The sequence below is a fragment of the Triticum dicoccoides genome, chromosome 2A (genome assembly GCF_002162155.2).
Source record: "Triticum dicoccoides isolate Atlit2015 ecotype Zavitan chromosome 2A, WEW_v2.0, whole genome shotgun sequence".
NCBI classification, from domain to species: Eukaryota; Viridiplantae; Streptophyta; class Magnoliopsida; order Poales; family Poaceae; genus Triticum; species Triticum dicoccoides.
The window spans coordinates 327797156-327825138 of record NC_041382.1 but is presented as its reverse complement, the minus strand read 5'-3'; the positions used below and the strand labels follow the sequence as shown (position 1 = coordinate 327825138).

The 27983-nt window shown below is 45.7% G+C and overlaps 1 protein-coding gene and 1 long non-coding RNA gene across 2 annotated transcripts; both read left to right on the top strand.

The window, feature by feature from the left end:
- The first annotated feature begins 11449 nt into the window (after positions 1-11449).
- On the top strand, positions 11450-13367 carry LOC119359356. The gene is made up of 3 exons (XR_005172488.1): positions 11450-11513; positions 12270-12332; positions 13245-13367. It is a non-coding gene; the product is annotated as an uncharacterized LOC119359356 (long non-coding RNA).
- A 1010-nt stretch (positions 13368-14377) lies between these two features.
- Positions 14378-19068, top strand: LOC119354498 (leucine-rich repeat receptor-like serine/threonine-protein kinase At1g17230). Its single transcript, XM_037621216.1, has 3 exons — positions 14378-17640; positions 17725-18115; positions 18337-19068. Exons 1-2 carry the CDS (start codon positions 14721-14723, stop codon positions 18111-18113), a joined length of 3309 nt encoding a protein of 1102 aa, XP_037477113.1. The 5' UTR covers positions 14378-14720; the 3' UTR covers positions 18114-18115; positions 18337-19068.
- The last annotated feature ends 8915 nt before the right edge of the window (positions 19069-27983 follow it).

The following is a 27983-nucleotide window of genomic DNA, read 5'->3' as shown; positions in this document are numbered from 1 at the left end:
GACTGTTGGAAATATGCCCCAGAGGAAATAATAAAATAGTTATTATTTTATTTCCTTGTTCATGATAATTGTCTATTGTTCATGCTATAATTGTATTAACCAGAAACCATAATGCATGTGTGAATACATAGGCCACAACATGTCCCTAGTAAGCGTCTAGTTGACTAGCTCGTTGATCAATAGATGGTTGTGGTTTGCTGACCATGGACATTGGATGTCGTAGATAACAGGATCACATCATTAGGAGAATGATGTGATGGACAAGACCCAATCCTAAGCATAGCACAAGATCGTGTAGTTCGTTAGCTAGAGCTTTTCTAATGTCAAGTATCATTTCCTTAGACCATGACATTGTGCAACTCCAGGATACCGTAGGAATGCTTTGGGTGTATCAAACATCACAACGTAACCGGGTGACTATAAAGGTGCACTACAGGTATCTCTGAAAGTGTCTGTTGGGTTGGCATGAATCAAGAGTGGGATTTGTCACTCCGTATGACGGAGAGGTATATCTGGGCCCACTCGGTAAAGCATCATCATAATGATCTCAATGTGACTAAGGATTTAACCACGGGATCATGTGTTACGAAATGAGTAAAGAGATTTGCCGGTAACGATATTGAACGAGGTATGGGGATACCGACAATCGAATCTCGGGCAAGTAACATACTGATACATAAAGGGAATTGTATACGGGATTGATTGAATCCCCAACATTTTGGTTCATCCGATGAGATCATCGTGGAACATGTGGGAGCCATTATGGGTATCCAGATCCCGCTATTGGTTATTGGCCGGAGAGATGTCTCGGTCATGTCCACATGGCTCCGAACCCGTAGGGTCTACACACTTAAGGTTAGGTGACACTAGAGTTGTAATGGGAAGTTGTTCGGAGTCCCGGATGAGATCCCGGACGTCATGAGGAGTTCTGGAATGGTTTGGAGGTGAAGATTTATATATGGGAAGTCCAGTTTCAGTCACCGAAAGGTTTCGGGGGTTATCAGTATTGTACCAGGACCATCGAAAGGTGTCCGGGGGTCCAGCGGGTGGGGCCACCTACCCCGAGGGACCAAGTGGGATGAATATGGGTGGGAACCAGCCCCCTAGTTGGCTGGTGCCCCCCCCCATGGGCCCAAGGCGCCTAGAGTTGGAAACCCTAGAGGGTGGGGCGCCTCCATCTGCTTGGGGGCAAGTCTCCCCCCTCTAAATGCATCTAGGGGCGGCCCCTCTTCCCTCCCCCTATAAATTGTGAGGGGTTTGGAGGGCAGCCGCACCCCTTCCCCTGGCGGCAGCCTTTCCCCCCTCCAAAACCTCCTCCTCCTCTGTAGTGCTTGGCGAAGCCCTACCGGAGAACCACAAGCTCCACCACCATGCCGTCGTGCTGCCGGAGCTCTCCCTCAATTTCTCCTCTCCCCTTGCTGGATCAAGAAGGAGGAGACGTCCCTGGGCTGTGCGTGTGTCGAATGCGGAGGCGTCGTTCGTTTGGTGCTTGGATTGAATCTTTCGCGATTTGAATCACCGCAAGTACGACTCCATCAACCGCGTTCTTGTAATGCTTCCGCTTAGTGATCTTCAAGGGTATGAAATGCACTCCCTCTCTCTCGTTGCTAGAATCTCCTAGATTGATCTTGGTGACACGTAGGAATTTTTTTGAATTATTACTACGTTCTCCAACAGATGCTAGCAAGGAAATCATTGTATTCAGATTTGTGAGGCTCACTAAGAATACCCCATTGTGGAATTTTGCATGGATCATTAAAATCTTCTAAGTCCATGTTATAAGACTCATCATAAAGATCAAAGAGGACAATACGAGTATTATGCTTGGATAAAAACTCAAACCTCTGCACAAAGGAATCGGTGAGATAATAATATTGTAGGCACTTGTCTGATAAGAAGTCCTCAAGGCCTGCATTTTTCACGTACACATAGAATTCATCCTTGAAACCTGCACGAACCATAAATTCATCCTATGGCCATTCACAAGGCTTCACTTGAGCCTCCCTTGGTGGTTCAAGGTCCGGTTCACGTATCGCGAGCCTCGGTGCTTGCCTCCTCGAAGAACCACCTTGGTACATTTTCCTAGACATTTTTCTTCCTCTGAAATTTTTAGTGACTCAAAATAAAAGTGAACCAAACTCAACAAGATTGATAGCAACTACTCCTACAAGTGCCTAGAAGCTATATCATGCATCAAAACTACTTTGGACCATATAAATTTTACATGCAAGCTCAAGAACAAGGTCACCAAAGCAGCAAAAAATTACAATAAATAAAGCACTAGAACAAAAACTAATTGTACCATTGGAGGAGTTACATACCGAAGAACAATCCCCCAAAGCAGTTTTGTGAATGGAGCTTTGAGTAAGGAGATCGAAAAATGGAAGCAAAATGAGCAAGAACACGAGTTTGAGCTATGGAGTGATTTTTTCTGGAGGAAGTAGTGGATGGGTGTTGGAATAAGTGGAGGGGGCCACGTGGGGCCCACAAGGTCGTGGGCGCATCCAGGGGTAGGGCGCACCCTCCACCTTTGTGGTCAGCTAGTGAGCCCCCCTGGTGTGTTCTTAGTGCCAAAAATTCTAAAATATTATATAAAAATCATACTAAATTTTCAGGGCATTTGGAGAACTTTTATTTTTGGGACATTTTTTATTGCATGGATAATTCAGAAAATAGACAGAAAATATTGTATTTGCTTTATTTAATCTAAATAACAGAAAGTAAAGGATGGGTACAGAGAGTTGTGCCTTCTAAATTCATCCATCTCATGCTCATCAAAAGGAATCCATTAACAAGGTTGATCAAGTCTTATTAACAAACTTCTTCCGAATGACATGAAACCGGAGAATTTTCGAGTAACACTAGCTTACCTCAATGGGGATATGCATGTCCCCAACAATAAGAATATCATATTTCTTTTTCACAGTAGGAAGAGGGAATTCAAAACCTCCAATAGTAATAGTTGAAATTTTTCCAATATAATTGATACTATGAACTTGAGGTTGTTTCTTCAGAAAGTGTGTCGTATGCTCATTACCATTAACATGAAAAGTGACATTGCCTTTGTTTCAATCAATAATAGCCCCTGCAATATTCAAAAATGGTCTACCAAGGATGATCAACATACTGTCGTCCTCGGGAATATCAAGAATAACAAAGTTCGCTAAGATAGTAACGTTTGCAACCACAACAGACACATCCTCGCAAATGCCGATGGGTATAGCAGTTGATTTATGAGCCAATTGCAAAGAGATTTCAGTAGGTGTCAACTTATTCAAATCAAGTCTACAATATAAAGAGAAAGTCATAACACTAACACCAGATCCAAGATCACATAAAAGCAGTTTTAACATAGTTTCTTTTAATGGAGCATGGTATAGTTGGTACTCCTGGATCTCCAAGTTTCTTTGGTATTCCACCCTTAAAAGTATAATTAGCAAGCATGGTGGAAATTTCAGCTTCAGGTATCTTTCTTTTATTTGTAATAATAGCTTTCATATACTTAGCATAAGGAGGCATTTTAAGCATATCAGTCAAACGCATACACAAAAAGATAGGTCTAATCATTTCAGCAAAGTGCTCAAAATCCTCATCATCCTTTTTGTTGGAAGGCTTAGGGGGAAAGGGCATGGGTTTATGTGTTTCCTAGCAACAAAGTCTCTCTTATCATAACGTTGATTCTTTGATTGTGGGTTATCAAGATCAATAGCAGGTTCAATCTCTACATCATTACTAGGTTTAGCTTCAACATGAACATCATCATTAACATTATCACTAGGTTCATGTTCATTACCAGATTGTGTCTCAACATCAGAAATAGAAGTATCATTGGGATTCTCAGCTGTGTCTACAACAGGTTCACTAGAAGCATGCAAAGTCCTATTAGTTTTCTTTTTCTTTTTATTAGAAGGACTAGGTGCACCAGTATTAATTCTCTGAGAATCCTGCTCAGTTCTCTTCGGATGGCCCTCAGGATAGAAAGGTTCCTGGGTCATCTTACCACCTCTAGTCATAACCCTAACAGCATTATCAGTATTCTTATTATTTAACTCATTAAGCAAATCATCCCATGTCTTAAGTATTTTTTCTACTTGAGTTGTAACCATGGAAGCATGTTTGCTAATAAGCTTAAGATCATTCACAGTACTACTCATATAATCACCCAAGTGGTCAAGCATGTAAGCATTACATTTCAATTGTCTACTAACATAAGCATTGAAAGTTTCTTGTTTAACAATGAAATTATCAAACTCATCCAAGCATTGACTAGCAGACTTATTATGAGGAGTATCACCTTCATCAAATCTACGGAGAGAGTTTACCTCTACTACCTGTGTCGGGTTGTCAAGACCATGTATTTCTTCAATAGGTGGTAAATTATTAACATCTTCACCTCTAATACCTTTTTCTTTCATAGATTGCTTTGCCTCTTGCATATATTTAGGACTGAGAAATAGAATACCCCTTTTCTTCCGAGTTGGTTTAGGAGTTGGTTCAGGAAGTGTCCAATCATTATCATTACTCAATATATTATTCAATAGCAATTCAGCTCGCTCAACAGTTCTTTTCCTGAAACACAACCAGCACAACTATCCAGATGGTCTCTGGAAGCATCGGTTAGTCCATTATAAAAGATATAAAGTATTTCATTTTTCTTGAAAGGATGATCACGCAAAGCATTAAGTAATTGGAGAAGCCTCCCCCAAGCTTGTGGGAGACTCTTTTCTTCAATTTGCACAAAATTAAATATTTACCGTAAGGAAACTTATTTCTTATGAGCGGGGAAATATTTTGCAGAGAAGTAGTAAATCATATCCTGGGGACTACGCACACAACCAGGAGTAAGAGAATTAAACCATAACTTAGCATCACCCTTTAATGAGAAAGGAAACAATTTGAGAATATAATAATAGCGAATTTTTTCCTCATGAGCAAATAGGGTGGCTATATCATTCAATTTAGTAAGGTGTGCCACAACAGTTTCGGATTCATAACCATAGAAAGGATCGGATTCAACCAAAGTAATTAACTCAGGATCGACAGAGAATTCATAGTCCTTATTAGTAACAAAGATAGGTGAAGTAGCAAAATTGGGATCATATTTCATTCTAGCATTCAAGGATTTTTCTTTTAGCTTAGCTAACAATTTCTTAAGATCCTCTCTATCATTGCAAGCAAAGAAGTCTCTAGCAGTTTCTTCATCCATAACATAACCCTCAGGTACAACAGGCAATTCATTTCTAGGGGGAGAATCATAATCTTCAGTTTCAATAATATCATCAGTTTCAGTCATTTCATTCTCTCTAACCCTAGCAAGTTGTTCATCAAGAAATTCACCTAGTGGCACAGTATTATCAAGCAGAGAAGTAGTTTCATCATAAGCATCATGCATAGCAGAAGTGGCATCATCAATAACATGCGACATATCGGAATCAATAGAAGGTGTAGGTGTCGCTAGTTTACTCAAAACAGAAGGAGAATCAAGTGCAGAGCAAGATGGCAGTTCCTTACCTCCCCTCGTAGTTGAGGGATAGATCTTGGTTTTGTTGTCTTTCAGATTCCTCATAGTGATCAACAGATATAAATCCCAAGTGACTCAGAGAATAGAGCTATGCTCCCCGGCAACGGCACCAAAAAAAGGTCTTGATAACCCACAAGTATAGGGGATCGCAATAGTTTTCGAGGGTAGAGTATTCAACCCAAATTTATTGATTCGACAGAAGGGGAGCCAAAGAATATTCTCAAGTATTAGCAGCTGAGTTGTCAATTCAACCACACCTGAAAGACTTAATATCTGCAGCAAAGTATTTAGTAGCAAAGTAATATGGAAGTAACGGTAACAGTGGCAAAAGTAACAGTAGCAGTTTTGTAGAAATCGTAACAGTGGCAACAGAAAAGCAACCGAGCAAAGATCAATATATGAAAAGCTCGTAGGCAATGAATCAATGATGGATAATTATGTCGGATGGCATTCATCATGCAACAGTTATAACATAGGGTGACATAGAACAAGCTCCAATTCATCAATATAATGTAGGCATGTATTCCGAATATAGTCATACGTGCTTATGGAAAAGAACTTGCATGACATCTTTTGTCCTACCCTCCCGTGGCAGCGGGGTCCTATTGGAAACTAAGGGATATTAAGGCCTCCTTTTAATAGAGTACCATACCAGAGAATTAGCACTTCGTGAATACATGAACTCCTCAAACTACGATCATCACCAGGAAGTGTCCCGACTATTGTCACTCCGAGGTTGCTAGATCATAACAGTTAGTAGGTGACTATAACTTGCAATATTGGATCAAGATCAAAAATATATTCATGAAAACATAATAGGTTCCTATCTGAAATCATGGCACTCGGGCCCTAGTGACAAGCATTAGCCATAACAAAGTCATAGAAACATCAATCTTAGAACATAGTGGATACTAGGGATCAAACCCTAACAAAACTAACTCGATTACATGGTAAATCTCATCCAACCAATCATTGTCCAGCAGGCCTACGATGGAATTACTCACGCATGGCGGTGAGCATCATGAAATTGGTGATGGAGGATGGTTGATGATGACAATGGCGATGGACTGCCCTCTCCGGAGCCTAAAACGGACTCCAGATCTTCCCTCCTAAGAAAGAACAGGGCTTGGCGGCTGCTCCGTATCGTAAAACACGATGAATCCTTCTCTCTATTTTTTTTCTTCCGAAGGTGAATATATGGAGTTGGAGTTGAGGTCGGTGGAGGTCCAGGGGGCCCAAAAGGTCAAAGGGCGCGCCCCCCGCCCTTGTGGCTAGGGTGTGGGCCCCTTCGGTTGATTCTTTCGCCAATATTTTTTATGAATTCCAAAAATCATCTCCGTGAAGTTTCAGGTCATTCCGAGAATTTTTATTTCTGCACAAAAATAACACCATGACAATTCTGCTGAAAACAGCGTCAGTCCGGGTTAGTTCCATTCAAATCATGCAAACTAGAGTCGAAAATAAGGGCAAAAGAGTTTGGAAAAGTAGATACGATGGAGACGTATCAGGCCTCCCCATGCCAACATCATCACCGACAAGTGGGTGTTCTGCCACGAGACATGCCCCGACGGTTCTCTTGAGTGCTATAAGGTGCGCTGGGTGGTGCGTGGTTTTCGATAGTGAGCCGGCATGGACTTCACCGACACCTTCGCTTCGGTTGTCAAACCAGGCACGATTTGTGCGGTGCTTCCGTTGGCCGTCTCGAGTGCCTGGCTGGTACACCAGCCGGACATGTCCAACGCCCTCCTGCATGGTCATCTAGATGAGCAGGTGTTCTGTCATCAGCCTACTGGATTCGTCAATGCCGCATACCCGGACCATGTGTGTGCTTGCTCTCCCGTTTGCTCTATGGGTTGAAGCAGACACCCCGGGCATGGTATCCACGTATCGCAGCCTTCCTTCAATAGTTGGGGTTTCGGTACACCTGATCCGACGCCTCACTATTCATCTATCATCAGGGAGCCGCCACTGCGTATCTCCTCCTATATGTCGATGACATCATACTGACAGCATCATCTTCTGCGCTGCTCTAGCAGATCACTGCTCGTCTCAGTGCCGAGTTTGCCCTTAAGGACTTGGGGGCCCTGCATTACTTCCTCGGCATCGAGGTTGTCCGCCGCACCACAGGCTTCTTTCTGCATTAGCAAAAGTATGCCCACGAGCTTCTAGAGCGAGCTGGCATCCTTAACTGCAAGCCCGCTTCCACACCGGTTGACATGAAGGCCAAGGTGTCCACCTCGAGGGATCTCCGGCGTCCAACACTGCCTTCTACCGCTCCATTGTCGGCGCCCTCCAGTATCTCACGCTCACGCAGCTGGATTTGCAGTACGCTATGCAGTAGGTGTGCCTTCACATGCACTCCCCTCGTGACACTCATTGGACTCTGGTGAAGTGTATTCTTCGGTATATACGTGGCACCATGGCTATGTGTCTCACCCTGACGGCTTCCTCCACCATCGACCTTGTCGCCTACTCCAATGTCGACTGGGCTGGCTGCCCCGACACTCGTCGATCTACATATGGCTACTGTGTCTACCTTGGACCCTCGCTGATATCGTGGTTGTCTAAACGACAACCTACGGTTTCTCGCTTGAGTGCTAAGGCGGAGTACCTGGTTGTGGCCAATGCCGTTGCAAAGTGCTCCTGGCTACGTCAGCTACTTCAGGAGCTATTGTGTGAGGTTCCCAAGGCCACGATTGTCTACTGTGACAACGTCTCAGCGGTCTACCTCCCGGCCAACACTGTTCATCATCGACGAACAAAGCACATTGAGCTCGACATTCACTTTGTTCGTGAGCAGGTTGGGCTTGGCCGCATTCGAGTTCTGCATGTGCCCACGATCAGCAGTTCACCGATGTCATGACGAAGGGTTTACATTGCATGTACGTATATAGGTCTGAGTTTTGTATATTGCACTTGTCACGTCTCTCTCCCCTTGTATGTATCTTGGGAGACAAGACAACATGTGCATCCCCTTGTATATATATATGTGCCTAGTGCACGATCAATGGAATTACCGATGCATGCAATCCCTCTCTTTCCAACTTACACAGATCATGGCGCTGATGGATGGCTGCAGTCATTTTCATAGGTGCATGCCCCAGCGCATTTTCGATGTTCCTCCAGGGAGAGCTCTCTGGACTCCATCGCGACATAAGCCGTAGCATGATCTCATTCATGATCCGGATTTGGAACTTGATGTTGCTAACAAATCTGTGGGTCCATCGTGAAAATCTACTCGCCCCGCGCTTAAGCTTGCCACCCAGCCTTTTGAAGGGGTTGGAGAAAGCTTGGCTCCAACTAAGCAGGGATCAAGGATTTCACTGTGGACATTTCTGCACTGCAAAGATCCGATATAAAATGAAACAAAGTAAGCCAGGGAGTATTTAACAAAAAACTACCATAATTCGTGGAACCGTGCCTACAAACTACCACTTTACAAATTTATGCCGAAAACCACCATTTTCTCACTAATCTTTGACTAAAAACTACCAAGTCTGAAAAGATCCCGATTCGACTCGTTTAAACGTGTTTCTGACTAGTTGAGCCCACACATAAGCGGGCTAAAAAAGCAATCAGGTCCCTAGTATTTTTTCAAATAGCATAAGCCGGCATGCAGCGGCGGCGGCCGCAAGTAGCAGCGACGGCATGCATCGACGGTGCCTTAGCTCGGGCTGCGTCCGTGAGCTAACTAGCTCCGGCTAGCGGCGGTACGCACGGGAGCAGCTAGCTCTGGCTGTGTCCGTCCGTGGTGCGTGGAAGCTAGTTAGCTCCGCCCGCCCAAGGAGCAGCAGCGAAGACAATAGTCGTCGTCCGCCTGAGAACACCAGCGGCAAGGAGCAAAGCGCGGCCAACGGAGGAGCAGACACCAGCAGCGGCTGGCCGCAGCCGGCGCTAGAGCGCGGGCCTCGAGGCGCTGCTCGACGACGGTGGCCATGTCCACCACGGAGAGCGCCATGAACGAACTCGGATGGTTGTTGCTATGGCCGCCGCCAAACATGGTCGGCGTAAAGTGACTCGATTGCTTTTTTTCAAAATTAATAGGGATCTGATTGCTTTTTTGCGAAACTTACGGGGACTAGATTGCCTTTTTTAGGAAGATATAGGAAGAGCAAGAAGATAGACACTAACGTGTGGGCCAACTCTATCATAGTCGAATTTAAACGAGTCGAATCGGGCTTTTTTCAGACTTGATAGTTTTTAATCAAGAATTAGTAAGAAGATGATAGTTTTGGACACAAATTTGTAAAGGGGTAATTTGTAGGCATGGTTCCACGAATTGTGGTAGTTTTTAGTTAAATACTGTAAGTCTGGTAACCTGCGTTGGAGAAAGGCTTGAATGCACAGCTGCCTATGAGGTTACATCATATGAAGTGCAAATGCCAGACGCAGTGGAGAAAATAATTCTTCGCAATTGAGGAGGATAGATCTTGATTTAGTGGACATCCCCGGTGAGATAGTCAGTGGCAACATTCAACAGGCAAAGGATGAGGTTTCTTTGGCAACTTGCATTGAACATTGTCCGTCGTTGCTTGGGCAGGAAAACAGTGCACGCTTCATGATTTTGCCTTTTTTTTCCAAAAAGAAGATGATTTTTACTTTACTTTATACCTAGGCACACTGTTCATCTCTAATCTATTCATAGCCATACATTGTTAGGCATGGCCTCCATACACTAGTGGCCTAATTTATCTGCCGCCGTAGAAATGCTATGATCAGACATTTCGTCTGTATTCGGGAGAAAAACATCACTGTGTTCTTGTTCTTGATTCGATAGCTTTATTTAGGTTTCACATACTCTGGAACACACATAGAATATACCTTGGTTGCCGAGGGCCTAACTTTCTTTGCATGTACAGACAAGGTATATTTGGCCGAACGGGAGACTACTACTGCGAAGGCCGAATTCATGCAGAACGTAAGATATATATTGACCTCACTAAACAAACAAGATGCCTACCCTGCATGTGTACGTGCTCGATCTATACTGATTCTATATAGAGCATACCGGCTGTTGAATTATCTACATGCATGGTACAAAAGTTCTTGGCCTAACCAGTGATGTGTGCTGGTATGTCAGCACATATTTTCTTATGCTTAGTTATTTCAGATGACTGACCCGGTCAAAAACATAAAAAGAAAAAATACCCCCTCTGTCCTATAATATAAGAACGTTTTTTACACGCCTTCAAGATGTGCTAAAGATATCAAGAGGATTCCTTCCCTTGGAGAATCTGAATTTCGTAGCTTAATTATTACCTGATGTTGAAACGAAAATTATACACTGCCTGATGCGATCGCTGTGAAATGCCCATGGTTAGTGTGCGATATGATGTGATGTAAAATTTGGCTGGCTCTATGTGTTGCTGGCTAGGCTATGTAGCTAGGGCTAAGGGTGTGGATGTAACTCAAGCCGACACCACATGAACCTAGCGAGCGAGCTGTGGAGATGAAATGACAGGTAGCTAGCTACTTGCCCAAAGATATGATTGAAAAGTAAACACTTTAGCTTTGTTCGTTTAATCCCCGCCCCCGCTGGGATCGGCGGGGTTTTGGCCTAATCCACGTGCTTTTGACCCCGGTCGGGATAGGATCCCGACCTACCTTATATGCGTCTTCGGTTAAACCCGGCCGGGTTGATATCCCATCCAAATTCACCCCAAACCACAGGGATTCCACTGGGTTTTCACCCACGTCTCCCCACCCGTGGAACAAAACCAGTCGTCTCAGTCTTCTCGGCTCGAAAGAAAAAGGAGGAGCGGGCGAGAGCGGCGGCGGCGCCGACGCCGACAGGGAAGAACTAGGCGACGGCGAGGGGCCGGAGCGGGCGATCTCTCTCCTCCATTGAAGACCGGCTGCTGCGCCATCCTTCTACCTCGCCCCACTCTCCCCAAGTCAGCAGCCGATCTGCGACCCTCTTCTTCCATACCCGGCGCGAGCTCGGCGGCCGCACCAACCTACTCCGGTGGCCCTCCCCAACGTTTCTATGCCGGTAAGATCTTCTCCCCCACCCTTGTTTCCTTCCTCTCCCCCCTTTTGATTTCTAGCGTTTCCCGTCCCCTTTTCCACCGGTGATAAGGGCCGTCTTGCCGGCGAGGCTCCACCTCTCCTCTCTGCTTACTACAGCTTCCCAGTACCCTCCTCTGTACTTGCTCTACCTGTGATTTGGTGCAAATGGTGTACCTAGTTGAATCTAACCAAATCTGCTACATAGTCGAATCTTTTTGTCAATGTCATTAGCAGTGCACATATATGCTACTAGTAATCTAGTATTTATTTGTCCCTGAGATTCAGTACTATATTTGCAGCTACCTGTAGAGAATCAACAAGATGCAATTGTAGCTATATAGTTTTGTCAATGATATCCTTGGGAGGTGAGAAAAGTTGAGTTTTATGTAACTGAGGTGAACATCAACTACATGAATTTTTTCTGATAGTGGGGGTGAAGAGAAATTTAGGTAAAATGCTCTGAGATCAAGGCATCTTGAAGCCATGCAACTACGACAGTGCATTTTACTAATTTAGATGCAGAAAGTTTTACTTGTCAGAACATATAGAATATATTGAGATGTGTAGACATAAAATGTTTTTGTAATAAGAGAAAAAAATATATTGCCTCCATTAGAACAATAACTGTTTCATACCACTTTATGTTGCTTGACCTGACTTGTATGTGCTACATTAGAACGATAACTGTTTCATACTACTTTCGATGTCTAAATCTGCATTTTGCCTCCATTTTCTGTAGGCCAGCTTCACCGCCTCACAGCCGCAGCAAGACCCCGCTTGGGGCAGCATCGTGAAGACTAAGGTATATTAATCTTGATGTACATACTTGGTTTTCTTTGTACCCTACTGGGACTCGCATCTTCATCTAGCTCACATGAACCTCCCTTGTTCATCTAGTAACCTGAAGCTGATGGCTCAAGTAGCCCACATGAACCTCCCTTGTTCTCTTATTTCCTTGCAAGATCATCTAGAATATGCAAGAATCCCCCTTGTAGCTATTTTCATGCATACTGGTCTTGAACACCCAGAATATGTGTAGTGTGTGCATCCATTGGTATCCGCCAGATTTCATAACTTCTTATCTGAAATTTGATTTCCCTAGAATGCACCATGATAAATGCTTATGAGATGAGAATCCATTCATGTACATCATCTTATCTTGTCCTTTTTATGTACTTATCTTGTCCTTTCTTTGTCCTGTTTTCCCCTGATTATGACTGTAATGGAAGCTCTTATTTATACAGTGCATATTGGAACTGAATTGATCTATCTCCGCATTTCATTTAATTTTGCTTTGCCCTCCTTTTGCAAGTATTATTTTGTACCAAAGAAAGAAATCTTTTTTTTTGCGGGGAAAGAAAGAAAGAAATCTTTGTTCATAAACTTGTGATTTTGGTACTGTTCTCTGAAAGTAGACCATAGTTTTTTGTGGTCATACGAATTTAGTGTATTCTTACACGATGTATAACGTTGTATCATTGATATATATGCCTGGTTGTTCATTTCTAATATTATTATTCTGTGCTGCTATTTGTAGCTTTCCATTGGAAGATCATTTGTTTAGTGGATATGGATGCGATGTTGCTGCACATTTGATCCGTGAAATTTAGAAATCAATGCACGATTATCTTATGATCTTTCTTTGCTAGCTGGTCATCAATGCTTTGATATCAGTCCTTTGATGTGGACTGACCGCCCTTTTTTGCCAATGCAGTGCATCAATCACTACGGAAGCGACATCGGCGAGATTAGAGTCGTCTGTTCTATACAGCAATAATTTGATCATGGTCGGAAATATAATAATATTGTACATCGGTGCTTGTTGATTAGGGTCGTTTTTTGACTTCTAAATATTCAGAATTCATGTTATAGTTTGATATTTTTTCTTCTAAAATATCAACTTGCAGCAAGCTTCTCATATAATGTTTTGTTCTGACGCAACAAAAATACTGTTATGCGGATTTGGTGCTTGGATGTATGAAATTTATAGCAAGTTTGTTGTGTGTGTGATGTTCTTTTGATTTGGTGCAAAGAACAACGATAGGAGGTTTAGTTGATTTGGTGTTGAAGTGTACAAAGGCCATTGATGGGAGGTTGCCGGGGACTAACCGAACACGTATTGTTGTACAGGGATTAGCAGGGTTTGTTGGTTAGGGGATTGGGTGACAAGGTGGGGATCACCAAATCCCTGTGTGGGTCTAATCCCCTAGAGGTTTGGTTCCAGTGGAACCGAACAAAGCCTTAAGAAAATGGTTTCCGTGAATTCCGTGAAACGCAAAGATACTCTCAACCGTTATCACCAGTGCCGGTGAAAACTGAACCTGAGGGTCGTGCGCTATTGATATACTTTTGATACACAGGAGATCACTCAAGAGTCTCGGTTTCTTTTCGAAAAGGGGATAGACACGGCCTGTGCCTGTGCACTATTGTGATGCACATATCCAATCGATGTTATTATTGCATTATCATTCTTAAGTACATCTGCTGTATTCCTAGGATTCATTTGAAATTCCTCCCAACCAAAATATGAATCATAGCATGCTTGTATAACTTGAAGAGGCCGGCTCGTCCTAATACTAGTTGAGTGGGAGTGCATGCAAAATCTCCAAGCCCTAAGAAATGAAAAAGGTACTGTACGAGATAAAACACACGTAATCCTAGCCACGAAGTGCTTATGTTAACGACACCTCTTTTTCCAAAACCAAAACGGCGCTTTCGGCTAGCGGGTGATCCGTAATCCACACGGACACACGTACTTTACTGCGACGAGTCTACTACTTCGTCTACGCGTCATCGTGTTGAGGGCGAGGCAATTGTGTGGCTGACGGCCGGGTCCAAAGACACTCCCCACGCCCTTCCCCGCGCACCGCCTGCTCGGGGAAATGCCAGCGCCATGCGCCCACAGCACAGTGCACCTGCACGCCGCCCTTAAAGCTTCACTCCTCTGCTTACTGCCTCCCTCCCCTGCAGCTCCCACTCACTAGATATTGCGCTTGCGCTTGCGGGAGCGACCAGTGACCAGTGCCACCCACCTCGCCCATGGCCTGCTGTTTCCTGGTGGCATAGTCATAGTGAGTGGGGAAGGAGGTCCATGGCACTCTGTTTCTTGCCGCCAGTCTAGTCTAGCAAGTGTTTCGCTGTGCTGCCCGAGGCCCGAGCTCCTGCCTGGGTAAGGGTTTGTTTCTCGCGTATGGCAATGGTGACGGTGGCGCACTTCTTGCTCCCGATTCTTCTATTTGCCGTCGTGAGCTCGGCTGTGGCAGCGACGGAGCAAAAGGAGACCGAGGCGGCGGCGCTGCGGGAGTTCAAGCGCGCGCTGGTGGACGTCGACGTGCGCCTTTCGAGCTGGGACGACGCGGCGAGCCCGTGCGGGTGGGCCGGCATTGCCTGCTCCGTCGCACGTGAGGTGACCGGCGTCACGCTCCACGGGCTCGGCCTCGGTGGAGCGCTCTCCCCCGCCGTCTGCGCGCTCCCGCGGCTCGCCGTGCTCAACGTGTCCAAGAACGCGCTGTCCGGCCCCGTCCCCGCAGGGCTCGCCGCGTGCCGCGCGCTGGAGGTGCTCGACCTCAGCACCAACTCCCTCCACGGCGCCGTCCCGCCAGAGCTCTGCGCGCTCCCGTCCCTCCGCCGGCTCTTCCTCAGCGAGAACCTGCTCACCGGCGAGATCCCCGCCTACATCGGCAACCTCACCGCCCTGGAGGAGCTCGTCATCTACACCAACAACCTCACCGGCGGGATCCCCGCGTCCGTCCGCACGCTGCAGCGGCTCCGTGTGGTCCGCGCGGGTCTCAACGACCTTTCCGGCCCGATCCCGGTCGAGATTAGCGAGTGCAGCAGCCTGGAGGTGCTCGGGCTCGCGCAGAACAGCCTCGCCGGGACGCTGCCCCGCGAGCTCTCCCGGCTCAAGAACCTCACCACGTTGATCCTGTGGCAGAACGCCTTGACCGGCGAGATCCCACCGGAGCTGGGGAACTGCACGAACCTGGAGATGCTGGCGTTGAACGACAACGCCTTCACCGGCGGCGTGCCGAGGGAGCTCGGGGCGCTGCCCATGCTCGTAAAGCTCTACATTTACCGGAACCACCTGGACGGCACCATCCCAAAGGAGCTCGGGAACCTGCAGAGCGCCGTGGAGATTGACCTGTCAGAGAACAAGCTGACAGGAGCCATCCCGAGCGAGCTCGGCAAGATACAGACGCTACGGCTGCTCCACCTCTTCGAGAACCGCCTGCAAGGCAGCATCCCGCGGGAGCTGGGCAAGCTGGGTGTCATAAGGAGAATAGACCTGTCCATCAACAACCTCACCGGCGCAATTCCGATGGAGTTTCAGAACCTGCCCTGCTTGGAGTACCTGCAGCTGTTCGACAACCAGATCCATGGTGCCATCCCTCCTTTGCTAGGGGCGAGAAGCACACTGTCGGTGCTGGATTTGTCGGACAACCGGTTGACGGGCAGCATCCCGCCGCACCTGTGCAGGCACCAGAAGCTCATCTTCTTGAGCCTGGGGTCAAACCGTCTCATCGGCAACATCCCTCCGGGAGTGAAGGCTTGCAAGACCCTGACCCAACTCCGGCTGGGGGGTAACATGCTGACGGGGAGCCTGCCCGTGGAGCTGTCGGCGATGCAGAACCTGTCGGCGCTTGAGATGAACCAGAACCGCTTCTCAGGCCCGATACCGCCTGAGGTCGGCAAGTTCAGGAGCATAGAGAGGCTCATTCTGTCGGGGAATTACTTCGTCGGACAGGTCCCCGCTGGCATTGGCAACCTCACGGAGCTTGTCGCCTTCAATATATCATCCAACCAGCTCACCGGACCCATTCCTCGGGAGTTGGCAAGGTGCACAAAGCTACAGAGGCTTGATCTCAGCAGAAACTCCTTCGCCGGCCTCATTCCTAAGGAGATCGGCACACTGGTGAACCTGGAGCAGCTCAAGCTATCAGACAACAGTCTGAATGGCACCATTCCTGCAAGTTTTGGAGGCCTTTCCCGGCTCACGGAGCTGCAGATGGGAGGCAACCGTCTGTCCGGCTCTGTGCCGGTTGAGCTTGGCAAACTCAATGCCCTCCAGATTGCTCTAAATCTCAGCTACAACATGCTATCCGGTGAGATCCCAGCTCAGCTAGGGAACTTGCGGATGCTGGAATACCTCAACTTGAACAACAATGAGCTTCAAGGAGAGGTTCCTTCCTCCTTCACTGAACTCTCAAGCCTCATGGAGTGCAACCTTTCCTACAATAATCTTGTTGGGTCGCTTCCCAGCACCCTGCTGTTCCAGCACCTGGACAGCAGCAACTTCCTTGGGAACAATGGCCTCTGCGGTATCAAAGGAAAAGCTTGTTCACATGCAGCCTACGCAAGCAATGAAGCAGCAGCACGCAACAAGCGGTTTCTTAGAGAGAAGATCATCAGCGTTGCCTCTATCATCGTCATATTGGTTTCATTGGTGCTGATTGCACTTGTCTGCTGGCTCTTAAAATCCAACATGCCCAAGCTTGTATCAACTGAAGAGCGCAAGACTGGGTTTTCTGGTCCTCACTACTTTCTTAAGGAGCGGATAACCTATCGGGAGCTTTTGAAAGCCACCGGGAGCTTCTCGGAGAGTGCTGTGATTGGAAGGGGTGCTTCTGGCACAGTCTACAAGGCTGTCATGCCTGATGGCCGACGAGTTGCAGTGAAAAAGCTCAGATGTCAAGGAGAAGGTTCCAGTGTCGACAGAAGCTTCCGAGCCGAGATAACTACCCTTGGAAATGTCAGGCACCGCAACATCGTCAAACTCTATGGTTTCTGTTCCAACCAGGACTCCAATCTTATACTGTATGAGTACATGGAAAATGGTAGCCTTGGAGAGTTGCTTCATGGCACCAAGGACGCATACCTCCTGGACTGGGACACACGGTACCGGATCGCCTTCGGGGCTGCTGAAGGCCTACGCTACCTTCACAGCGATTGCAAGCCAAAGGTGATTCACCGTGACATTAAATCCAATAACATACTGCTCGATGAGATGATGGAGGCTCATGTGGGAGACTTTGGTTTGGCAAAAATCATCGACATTTCCAACAGCAGGACCATGTCCGCTGTAGCCGGTTCATACGGTTACATTGCCCCAGGTTCGATTTATTTACTGAACTGTTGCACTAGGAATTACCGTTATGCGGTTTATGGCTTCTAATTATGTGCTTCTTGTGATGCAGAGTATGCTTTCACCATGAAGGTGACTGAAAAGTGTGATATTTATAGTTTCGGGGTGGTTTTGTTGGAACTAGTGACTGGGCAATGTGCAATTCAGCCTCTTGAGAAAGGAGGAGATCTTGTCAATTTGGTGAGGCGGACAATGAACAGCATGACACCAAATTCTCAAGTTTTTGACAGCAGACTCGATCTCAACTCAAAGAGGGTTGTGGAAGAAATGAATCTGGTGATGAAGATTGCATTGTTCTGCACCAGTGAATCACCATTGGATAGGCCTAGCATGCGAGAAGTGATATCAATGTTGATTGATGCTAGGGCCTCTTCTTGTGATTCATTCTCATCTCCAGCATCAGAGTCACCTATTAAAGATGATTCTTCCTTTAGGCTTTAGAGGTATGATGAAATGATTTTATGATTTTGCTAAGGAGCTCAACAAGCAGCCTAGCTCCATCCTTATATTTTACTCCCTCTGTAAACAAATATAAGAGCGTTTAGATTATTACTTTAGTGATCTTATATTTCTTTACGGAGGGAGTATTCTGTAATCAGATAGTAATAGCTATTAGGTGGAAGAATAAATATGCTCACATGAAGTCTATCTTGTTACTTGACAGGCAAATATCTTCAGGCTTTTACCACTCATCTATCAAGGAAGGATCCATGGATTAACTAAGTACATAGCTAAAGACCATCTAGTGTATGCCTGAGCTTCGGGATGGAACAGGAAATCTATCATTCTGACCTAGATTAACCAGAGAAGCATTTGAAGTTGTATACTCCGAAGACAGATAATTCAAGGCGCTCCTTCTACGGAACACCCCAGATAGGCCGATAGGTTCAGCTCCGACAGTCGTTAAACGGACCACTCGCGCCTAAGACTGATACCGTAGCGATAGCAGTGTACTGTACATACTGCAAACAGCATACTAACATTTTTTTTTCGATGAACAGGGAGGCCTCTCCCCGGTTCCATTAACTCAGAATGAAACCATACAGCGTTGTCCCCTTACATACCAGCTACTTGTCTCGAGAGGTTCAGGTTTTATTACAAACCAGGCATGACAGCAAGGCTAACAAGACTAGAAGAAAGGCAGAGGAAGATAAAAACTGGCCTAAGGTATGTCAGGCTACAAGAGTCCAGCATCTCCGACCGCGCGACGGAACGTGACAGCTGCAGCTCACATCATGATCGCGTCAACACCCTTTCTGAACTTGAGCGGGGGCGCCAGAGCCACCTGAGGAGACCAACAGATCGCGGGCGTGGACACCGGGCTGAGCTCACCCTGTGCGTTCGGTTTATTCGGTTTACATGGTTCGGTTTATATGGTTTTTCGGTTTGTACGGTATTAATACTTCGGTAAATATAGTATGAAATTAAAATATGGTTCGGTTTCGGTATATACCAAATTATTTCGGTATGGTTTCGGTATATACCATAAAAACCAAAGTTGACGCGAATTTAAAAATGACGTAATAATAATTTGCAAATTTATGACTCAAAACACATACTATTTTACACAAATAGTATATAACTATATATATAAGAATATATGCATGTATTAATTCATCTGTTGATGGTTATGGACGTGCTTAGCATTTTAAAAAGAGAAAAATGACTATGTTACAAGAAAATTTTACATGCTTATTAGTGAATTTGACTCATGTACAAGAAAAATGACAACTTGTATGGTTGTTCATCTCAAGAAATATAAATTTATTTTTACTTCGGTTTATTCGGTTAACCGTTCGGTTTTTTGGTATATACCATAAAAACCAAAGTTCAAATCGGTATGAAAAGTTCATACCATACCGAAACCAGAAACCATAAAAACCATAAAATCAGTTCGGTTCGGTTTATTTTCGGTATAGTTTTTCGGTTCGGTTTTGAAATGCATAGGGTGAGGCTGAGCATCGCCTTGCCGTTGGTGTCTCTTTTCTTGGTTGGGGAGTGGAAGCCTTCATCTTCTGAGATTTTGAGGTTCCCCCAGCTTGCACCTCCATCAAACCATGTGCCCTTTATATTCAGCCACTCAGGATCATCAAAGGTTGTTGGAGCAGCTTCATCAACGCCTCCAAGAAAGTCTCCATCAGGGCCTTGTCCACCTCTGGGGTCAGAATCCCTCAGAATTTGACCATTCTGTGGATCAGTCCCCAAACCTGAGTAATAGAAGTCCAAATGGTGTTATTGAAAATCATAGAGTTTCATGTTTTTTGTTAGAAATCCAGAAGCGGGCCACGGATTCAAAGTTCGCGTCCATAGTTTTTTGGAAAAAACGACTGACAAAAGACCAAATGTTCTTGGCTACAACACAGTTAAAAAACAGATGGCGATTAGTCTCATTCTCAGCACAAAATACACAATCTACAGGTTTGATTATGTGTCTTTTCCTCAGGTTATCCCTAGTCATAAGCTTATTCTTGGAAAACAACCAAAGGAAAACATGCATCTTGGGTGGTACTGCCAGTTTCCACACCGCAGGTAGGAACAGAGGCTGCACACCTCTAAAGTTGATCACATGGTACAGAGAGCTAGATGAATAGATCCCTTTGTTTTCAAGTTGCCAAATCAGAGAGTCGGGGTCATTGCTAAAGTTAATGTCTTTAGCTATCTCCATCAGCTGATACAACTGTTCCATCATCCTATCATCAAAGACCTCTCTGACACTCTTGTTTTGCTCATTGCAAATCATGTAGATGTGCCAGAATTGGACTGCTAGTGGGGATGTGCCAAACCAAGTGTCCTCCCAGAATCTAATTTTATCCCCTACTCCTACCTTCCATCTGTATCCAAACTTCAAAGATTGGATGATGGATTTGACTCCTTTCCAAAACCTAGAGACACTAGTGGAGGAGCTTGGAGCAAAGAGATTGGTTTTGCCCCTCATATATTTTTGGTCTATCATGTTCCTTCAAGGTTTCTTTTCCCCTTCATAATATCTTTTGACCCAAGACCCTAGAAGGCAAAGGTTAATATCTTGCAGGTTTGGAATGCCTAGGCCTCCAAATTCCTTCTTCATGCAGACCAATTTCCAGTTAGCTAAGTGCAACTTCCTGTGGCCTTCAAAGTCATTCCACGGGCAGTTTGCCATTTGGGTGTTTATAATATCTATTGCCCATTTAGGGAATTTAAAGAAAGACAACAAATAAATAGGGATGCTAGCCAGTCAGGCCTGGATGAGGACTATTCTCCCTTTATAAGAAAGAAGTTTCCCCCTCCAGCCAGCAATCCTTTTCATGATCTTATCAATTAGTGGTTGGATGTCTTCTCTCCTAAGTTTATCATAGTGCAGAGTAATGCCCAGATATTTAATGGGGAAACACCCCTCAGCACACTCTAATGTATCCAGAAAATCCCCTACCTCAGCATTTTCCATATTAATAGGAATGAACTCACTCTTATTGTAATTGATTCTCATGCCAGAGATGTTCTCAAAGCAAGATAGAACCATTTTCAGGTTCATAGAATGATCTAAGTCCTTGTCCAGGAATAAGATGGTGTCATTAGCATATTGAAGACATAACCCCTCCAGGACAAACCTCGGGGCACAGGCCTTCAATCAATCTATGGTCAGTTGCTTTCATTAGCATCCTAGTGAGTACATCAACTACAAGGTTAAATAACAGGGGGGAAATGGTGCCCCCCTGCCTCAAACCTTTGCCAGTAAGGAAGAAATCACTCTCGGTATTGTTCAACTTCACCCCTACTGAACCCCCCTCTAGTGATCTGCAGGATCCAGTGGATCCATTTCTCCCCAAAGCCTCTGTTTCTAAGGAGTTCTTCAAGGAATTCTATATTCACTTTATCAAAAGCTTTTTCATAATCTAACTTAAGGACTAGACCCTGCCTCTTACTAGAATGAACAGAGTGTAGCACCTCATGTGTTGTGACCACACTCTCCAGGATATATCTACCTTTCAAAAAGGCAGATTGATTGTTGGCTATGAGTCTTTGCAGTATCATAGCTAGCCTATTAGTAAGTACTTTGGTGAAATTTTTAAAACTACAGTTGAGCAGGCTAATAGGTCTAAATTTCTTCATACTGGAAGCGTCAGCTTCTTTTGGGATCAAAGTTAGCATAGCAAAATTAAGCCTATGGATAGCCAGATCCCCACTATGGAAGACCTCAAACATGGCTATCAGGTCTTTTTTATTATGCCCCAAAAGTGCTGATAGAAGAAAAAGGGAATCCCATCTAGGCCAGGGCCCATCTGGGTAAGATTCAAAGACAACCCTTTTAATCTCTTCCTCAGAGAAGGAAGCTTCTAGAGTCTCATTCTCAGTAGTCTTAACTTTTCCTCACTAGAGAAGAAAGATGGATTTAAATGGAAACCTTCTCTATCTTCTTGTTTAAATAAGTTTTTATAGTAACTACGGGCTATATCAAGCATTCCTTTAATATCAGTGACTGGCCCTTGTGGTCCATCCAAGGAGTGGATGGTGGTTTTCCTCCTCCTTTGGTTTGCCACTACATGGAAATATTCAGTATTTCTATCTCCCTCTTTAATCTCTCTATCTCTATGTTGGGGAACGTAGTAATTTCAAAAGTTTCCTACGCACACGCAAGATTATGCTGATGCATAGCGACGAGAGGGGAGAGTATCGTCTACGTACCCTCGTAGACCGTAAGCGGAAGCGTTATGACAATGCGGTTGATGTAGTCGTACGTCTTCACGATCGACCGATCTGGCACCGAAGATACGACACCTCCGCGATCTGCACACGTTCAGCTCGGTGACGTCCCGCGAACTCACGATCCAGTAGAGCTTCGAGGGATAATTTCATCAACACGACGGTGTGATGATGGTGATGATGATGCTACCGGAACAGGGCTTCACCTAAGCACCGCTACGATATGATCGAGGTGGATTATGGTAGAAGGGGGCACCGCACACGGCTAAGGGATCAATGATCAACTTGTGTGTCTATGGGGTGCCCCCTGGCCACATATATAAAGAATGGAGGGAGGAGGAGGCCTGCCCTCATAGGCCGCGCCCAAAGTGTGGAGTCCTACTAGGACTCCCTAGTCCTAGTAGGATTCCACTTCCCACGTGGAATAGGAAAAAGGGAAGGGAGAAGGAGAAGGAAGGAAGGGGGCGCCCCCTTTCCCTAGTCCAATTTGGACCAGTCCATGGGGAAGGGGCGCGGGCACCCTTAAGGCCTTTCTCTCCTTTCCCGTATGGCCCATTAAGGCCCAATATGAATTCCCGTAACTCTCCGGTGCTCCGAAAAATACCCGAATCACTCGGAACCTTTCCGATGTCTGAATATAGCCTTCCAATATATCGATCTTTACGTCTCGACCATTTCAAGACTCCTCGTCATGTCCCCGATCTCAACCGGGACTCCGAACAAACTTCGGTCATCAAATCACATAACTCATAATACAAATAGTCACAGAACATTAAGCGTGCGGACCCTACGAGGTCGAGAACTATGTAGACATGACAGAGACTCATCTCCAGTCAATAACCAATAGCGGAACCTGGATGCTCATATTGGTTCCTACATATTCTATGAAGATCTTTATCGGTCAAACCGCATAACGATATATGTTGTTCCCTTTGTCATCGATATGTTACTTGCCCGAGATTCGATCGTCGGTATCTCAATACCTAGTTCAATCTCGTTATCGGCAAGTCTCTTTACTCGTTCCATAATGCATCATCCCATAACTAACTCATTAGTCACATTGCTTGCAAGGCTTATAGTAATTTACATTACCGAGAGGGCCCAGAGATATCTCTTCGATACTCGGAGTGACAAATCCTAATCTTGATCTATGCCAACTCAACAAACACCATCGGAGACACCTGTAGAGCATCTTTAGAATCACCCAGTTACGTTGTGACGTTTGATAGCACACAAGGTGTTCCTCCGGTATTCGGGAGTTGCATAATCCCATAGTCTGAGGAACATGTATAAGTCATGAAGAAAGCAGTAGCAATGAAACTGTAACGATCATCATGCTAAGCTAATGGATGGATCAAGTCAATCACATAATTCTCTAATGATGTGATCCCGCTTATCAAATGACATCTCTTTGTCCATGGCTAGGAAACTTGACCATCTTTGATTAACGAGCTAGTCAAGTAGAGGCATACTAGTGACACTTTGTTTGTTTATGTATTCACACATGTACTAAGTTTCTGGTTAATACAATTCTAGAATGAATAATAAACATTTATCATGATATAAGGAAATATAAATAACAACTTTATTATTGCCTCTAGGGCATATTTCCTTCAGTCTCCCACTTGCACTAGAGTCAATAATCTAGTTCACATCGTCATGTGATTTAACATGAATAGTTCACATCTTTATGTGATTAGTTCATATCTCCATGTGACTAACACCCAAAGGGTTTACTAGAGTCGATAATCTAGTTCACATCGCTATGTGATTAACACCCAAAGAGTGATCATGTTTGCTTGGGAGAGAAATTTAGTCAACGGGTCTGCCACATTGTGACGCCCCCTATTCAATAGTACACTAATCATACACGCAAATGTGTACGATCAAGATCAGGGACTCACGGGAAGATATCACAACACTGAAGGAAATATGCCCTAGAGGCAATAATAAAGTTATTATTTATTTCCTTATATCATGATAAATGTTTATTATTCATGCTAGAATTGTATTAACCGGAAACATAATACATGTGTGAATACATAGACAAACAAAGTGTCACTAGTATGCCTCTACTTGACTAGCTCGTTAATCAAAGATGGTTATGTTTCCTAACCATGAACAATGAGTTGTTATTTGATTAACGGGATCACATCATTAAGTGAATGATCTGATTGACATGACCCATTCCATTAGCTTAGCACCCGATCGTTTAGTATATTGCTATTGCTTTTCTTCATGACTTATACATGTTCCTATGACTATGAGATTATGCAACTCCCGTTTGCCAGAGGAACACTTTGTGTGCTACCAAACGTCACAACGTAACTGGGTGATTATAAAGGAGCTCTACAGGTGTCTCCAAAGGTACATGTTGGGTTGGCGTATTTCGAGATTAGGATTTGTCACTCCGATTGTCGGAGAGGTATCTTTGGGCCCTCTCGGTAATGCACATCACTTAAGCCTTGCAAGCATTGCAACTAATGAGTTAGTTGCGGGATGATGTATTACGGAACGAGTAAAGAGACTTGCCGGTAACAAGATTGAACTAGGTATGGGATACCGACGACCGAATCTCGGGCAAGTAACATACCGATAACAAAGGGAACAACGTATGTTGTTATGCAGTCTGACCGATAAAGATCTTCGTAGAATATGTAGGAGCCAATATGGGCATCCAGGTCCTGCTATTGGTTATTGACCGGAGACATGTCTCGGTCATGTCTACATTGTTCTCAAACCCGTAGGGTCCGCACGCTTAAGGTTTCGATGACAGTTATATTATGAGTTTATGAGTTTTGATGTACCGAAGGAGTTCGGAGTCCCGGATGAGATCGGGGACATGACGAGGAGTCTCGAAATGGTCGAGACGTAAAGATTGATATATTGGACGACTATATTCGGACATCGGAAAGGTTCCGAGTGATTCGGGTATTTTTCGGAGTACCGGGTAGTTACGGGAGAAGCAATGGGCCTTGATGGGCTTTAGTGGGAAGAGGAGAAAGGGCCAAGGGGCTGCTGCGCCCCCCCTCCCCTCTGGTCCGAATTGGACTAGGGAAAAGGGGGCCGGCCACCTCTCCTTCTCCTTCACTTCCTTCTCCCTTCCTCTCCTCTTGGTGGACTCCTACTAGGACTTGGAGTCCTAGTAGGACTCCACATCCTGGCCGCACCAAGCCTTGGCCGGCCTCCTCCTCCTCCATCCTTTATATACTGAGGCAAGGGGCACCCCATAGACACAAGTTGATCCACGTGATCATATTCTTAGCCGTGTGCGGTGCCCCCTTCCACCATAATCCTCGATAATATTGTAGCGGAGTTTAGGCGAAGCCCTGCTGCAGTAGTACATCAAGATCGTCACCACGCCGTCGTGCTGACGGAACTCTTCCCCGACACTTTGCTGGATCGGAGTCCGGGGATCGTCATCGAGCTGAACGTGTGCTAAAACTCGGAGGTGCCGTAGTTTCGGTGCTTGATCGATCGGGCCGTGAAGACGTACGACTACATCAACCAAGCGCTTCTGTTGTCGATCTACTAGGTATGTAGATCACACTCTCCCCTCTCGTTGTTATGCATCACCATGATCTTGCGTGTGCGTAGGAATTTTTTTGAAATTACTACGTTCCCCAACAAACACAACTCTACAAATAAAATAAGTCATACAAGCATCATATTACAAGCCGGTCTAAATCCTGTGGCGCAGGGGTCTGGGCCCATCACCCATTGCACACCCGCACGTTGCAAGGGCGGCCGGAAGCAGAACTACCCCCCTTAATACAAGAGCAGGCTTACGTTCCAATCCGGTGCGCGCCGCTCAGTCGCTGACGTGACGAAGGCTTTGGCTGATACCACGACGTCGAGTGCCCATAACTGTCCCCGCGTAGATGGTTAGTGCGTATAGGCCAGTGGCCAGACTCAGATCAAATACCAAGATCTCGTTAAACGTGTTATCTTGAAATAACTGCGAACACCGACCAGGGACAGGCCCACCTCTCTCCTAGGTGGTCTCAACCTGCCCTGTCGCTTCGCCACAAAGATCCACTCGCGAGTACTCCTACGAGCCGACCCGTCTTTTAGTCATCACATGTATCATATATTATGTATAGGTATATACCCGTGATCAACTCCCGAGTGATCACGGCCCGATAGTATAGCATGGCAGACGGACAAGAATGTATGGCTACTGATGATAAACTAGCATCCTATACTAAGCATTAGGATTGCATGTAAAGGTAACAACAGTAGTAGCAAGGACAAGCTATGCATCAGGATAGGATTAACGGAAAGCAGTAACATGCTACACTACTCTAATGCAAGCAGCATAGAGGAGAGTAGGCGATATCTGGTGATCAAGGGGGGGGGGGCTTGCCTGGTTGCTCTGGCAAGAGAGAGGGGTCGTCAACACCGTAGTCATACTGGGTAGCAGCGGCGTCGGTCTCGGTGTCTAGCGAGAGAAGAGGGGGAAGAAACAATAAATATAATGCAAACAAATGCATGACGATGCATGACATGACAAAGCGTGATGCTAGGTGTGCCGTAACGCGGTACGAGGTGGTACCGGTGAAGGGGGAAAACATCCGGGAAAGTATTCCCGGTGTTTCGCGTTTTCGGACAGATGAACCGGAGGGGGAAAGTTGTGTGTTTGCTATGCTAGGGATGCATGGCGGACGAATGGGCTGTGTATCCGGATTCGTCTCGTTGTTCTGAGCAACTTTCATGTTGAAAATATTTTAATCCGAGTTATGGATTAAAGATATAATTTTCTAAAGATTTTATTAATTTTCTGGAATTTAATTAATTATTTAAATTAATTCGAAATTTAGATTTATGACATCATCATGATGTCATGCTGACATCAGCAGTCAATAGAGTTGACTGGTCAACCTGACCAGTGGGTCCCACTGGTCAGTGACACACTTTAATTAAACAATTTAATTAATCTAATTAGTATTAATTAGGGGGTGGGCCCCACTGTCATACTAATTAATTAGCTAATTAACTAATCAGGTTAATTAGATAACTAATGTTTAATTAGTTTAATTATCTGATTACTTTAATTAATCAAAATTAATTCAGTTAATTAATTCTTTAATTAATTAATTATTTTTATTTTTATTTTTATTATTGTTATTAAAAAAACGTTCTGTGGGGGTTGGGGCCCCACATGTCATAGGGCCAGGGGGCACTGACCCAGTGGTCAGCGGCCCTGGCCACAACGGGCACAGGCGCTGGGGCGCTAGCGCCGAGCGGGTGAGCCCGAGGGGCAGGTGGAGGTCACCGGGGCGAGGCCATGGCTTCGGCGGGACTCGCCGGCCGGCCGCGGCGAGCAGGACTGCAAGCGGCACAGGGGGCGGTGGCGTCGGCCAGGCAACGGCAGGGCGGCGCGAGCGAGCGCAGGGGAAGAGGTGGCGGCGGCCTCAGGCGGGGGGAGTCATGGTGGGACGGGACGGACGGTAGACGCGGTGAGGAGGGCACGGGCGGTGCGGTCACCCGCGATGGTGCGGCGACGGACCGGCCGGAGGGGGCGCGGGGGAGCGCTCGGCAGGTGGGGCGTGCACCACGAGTAGGGACGACGGGCACGGCCGGGCGACGCGTGGCCAGGGCGCGGCCGGCCGCGGTGAGCGCGGCGCCGGA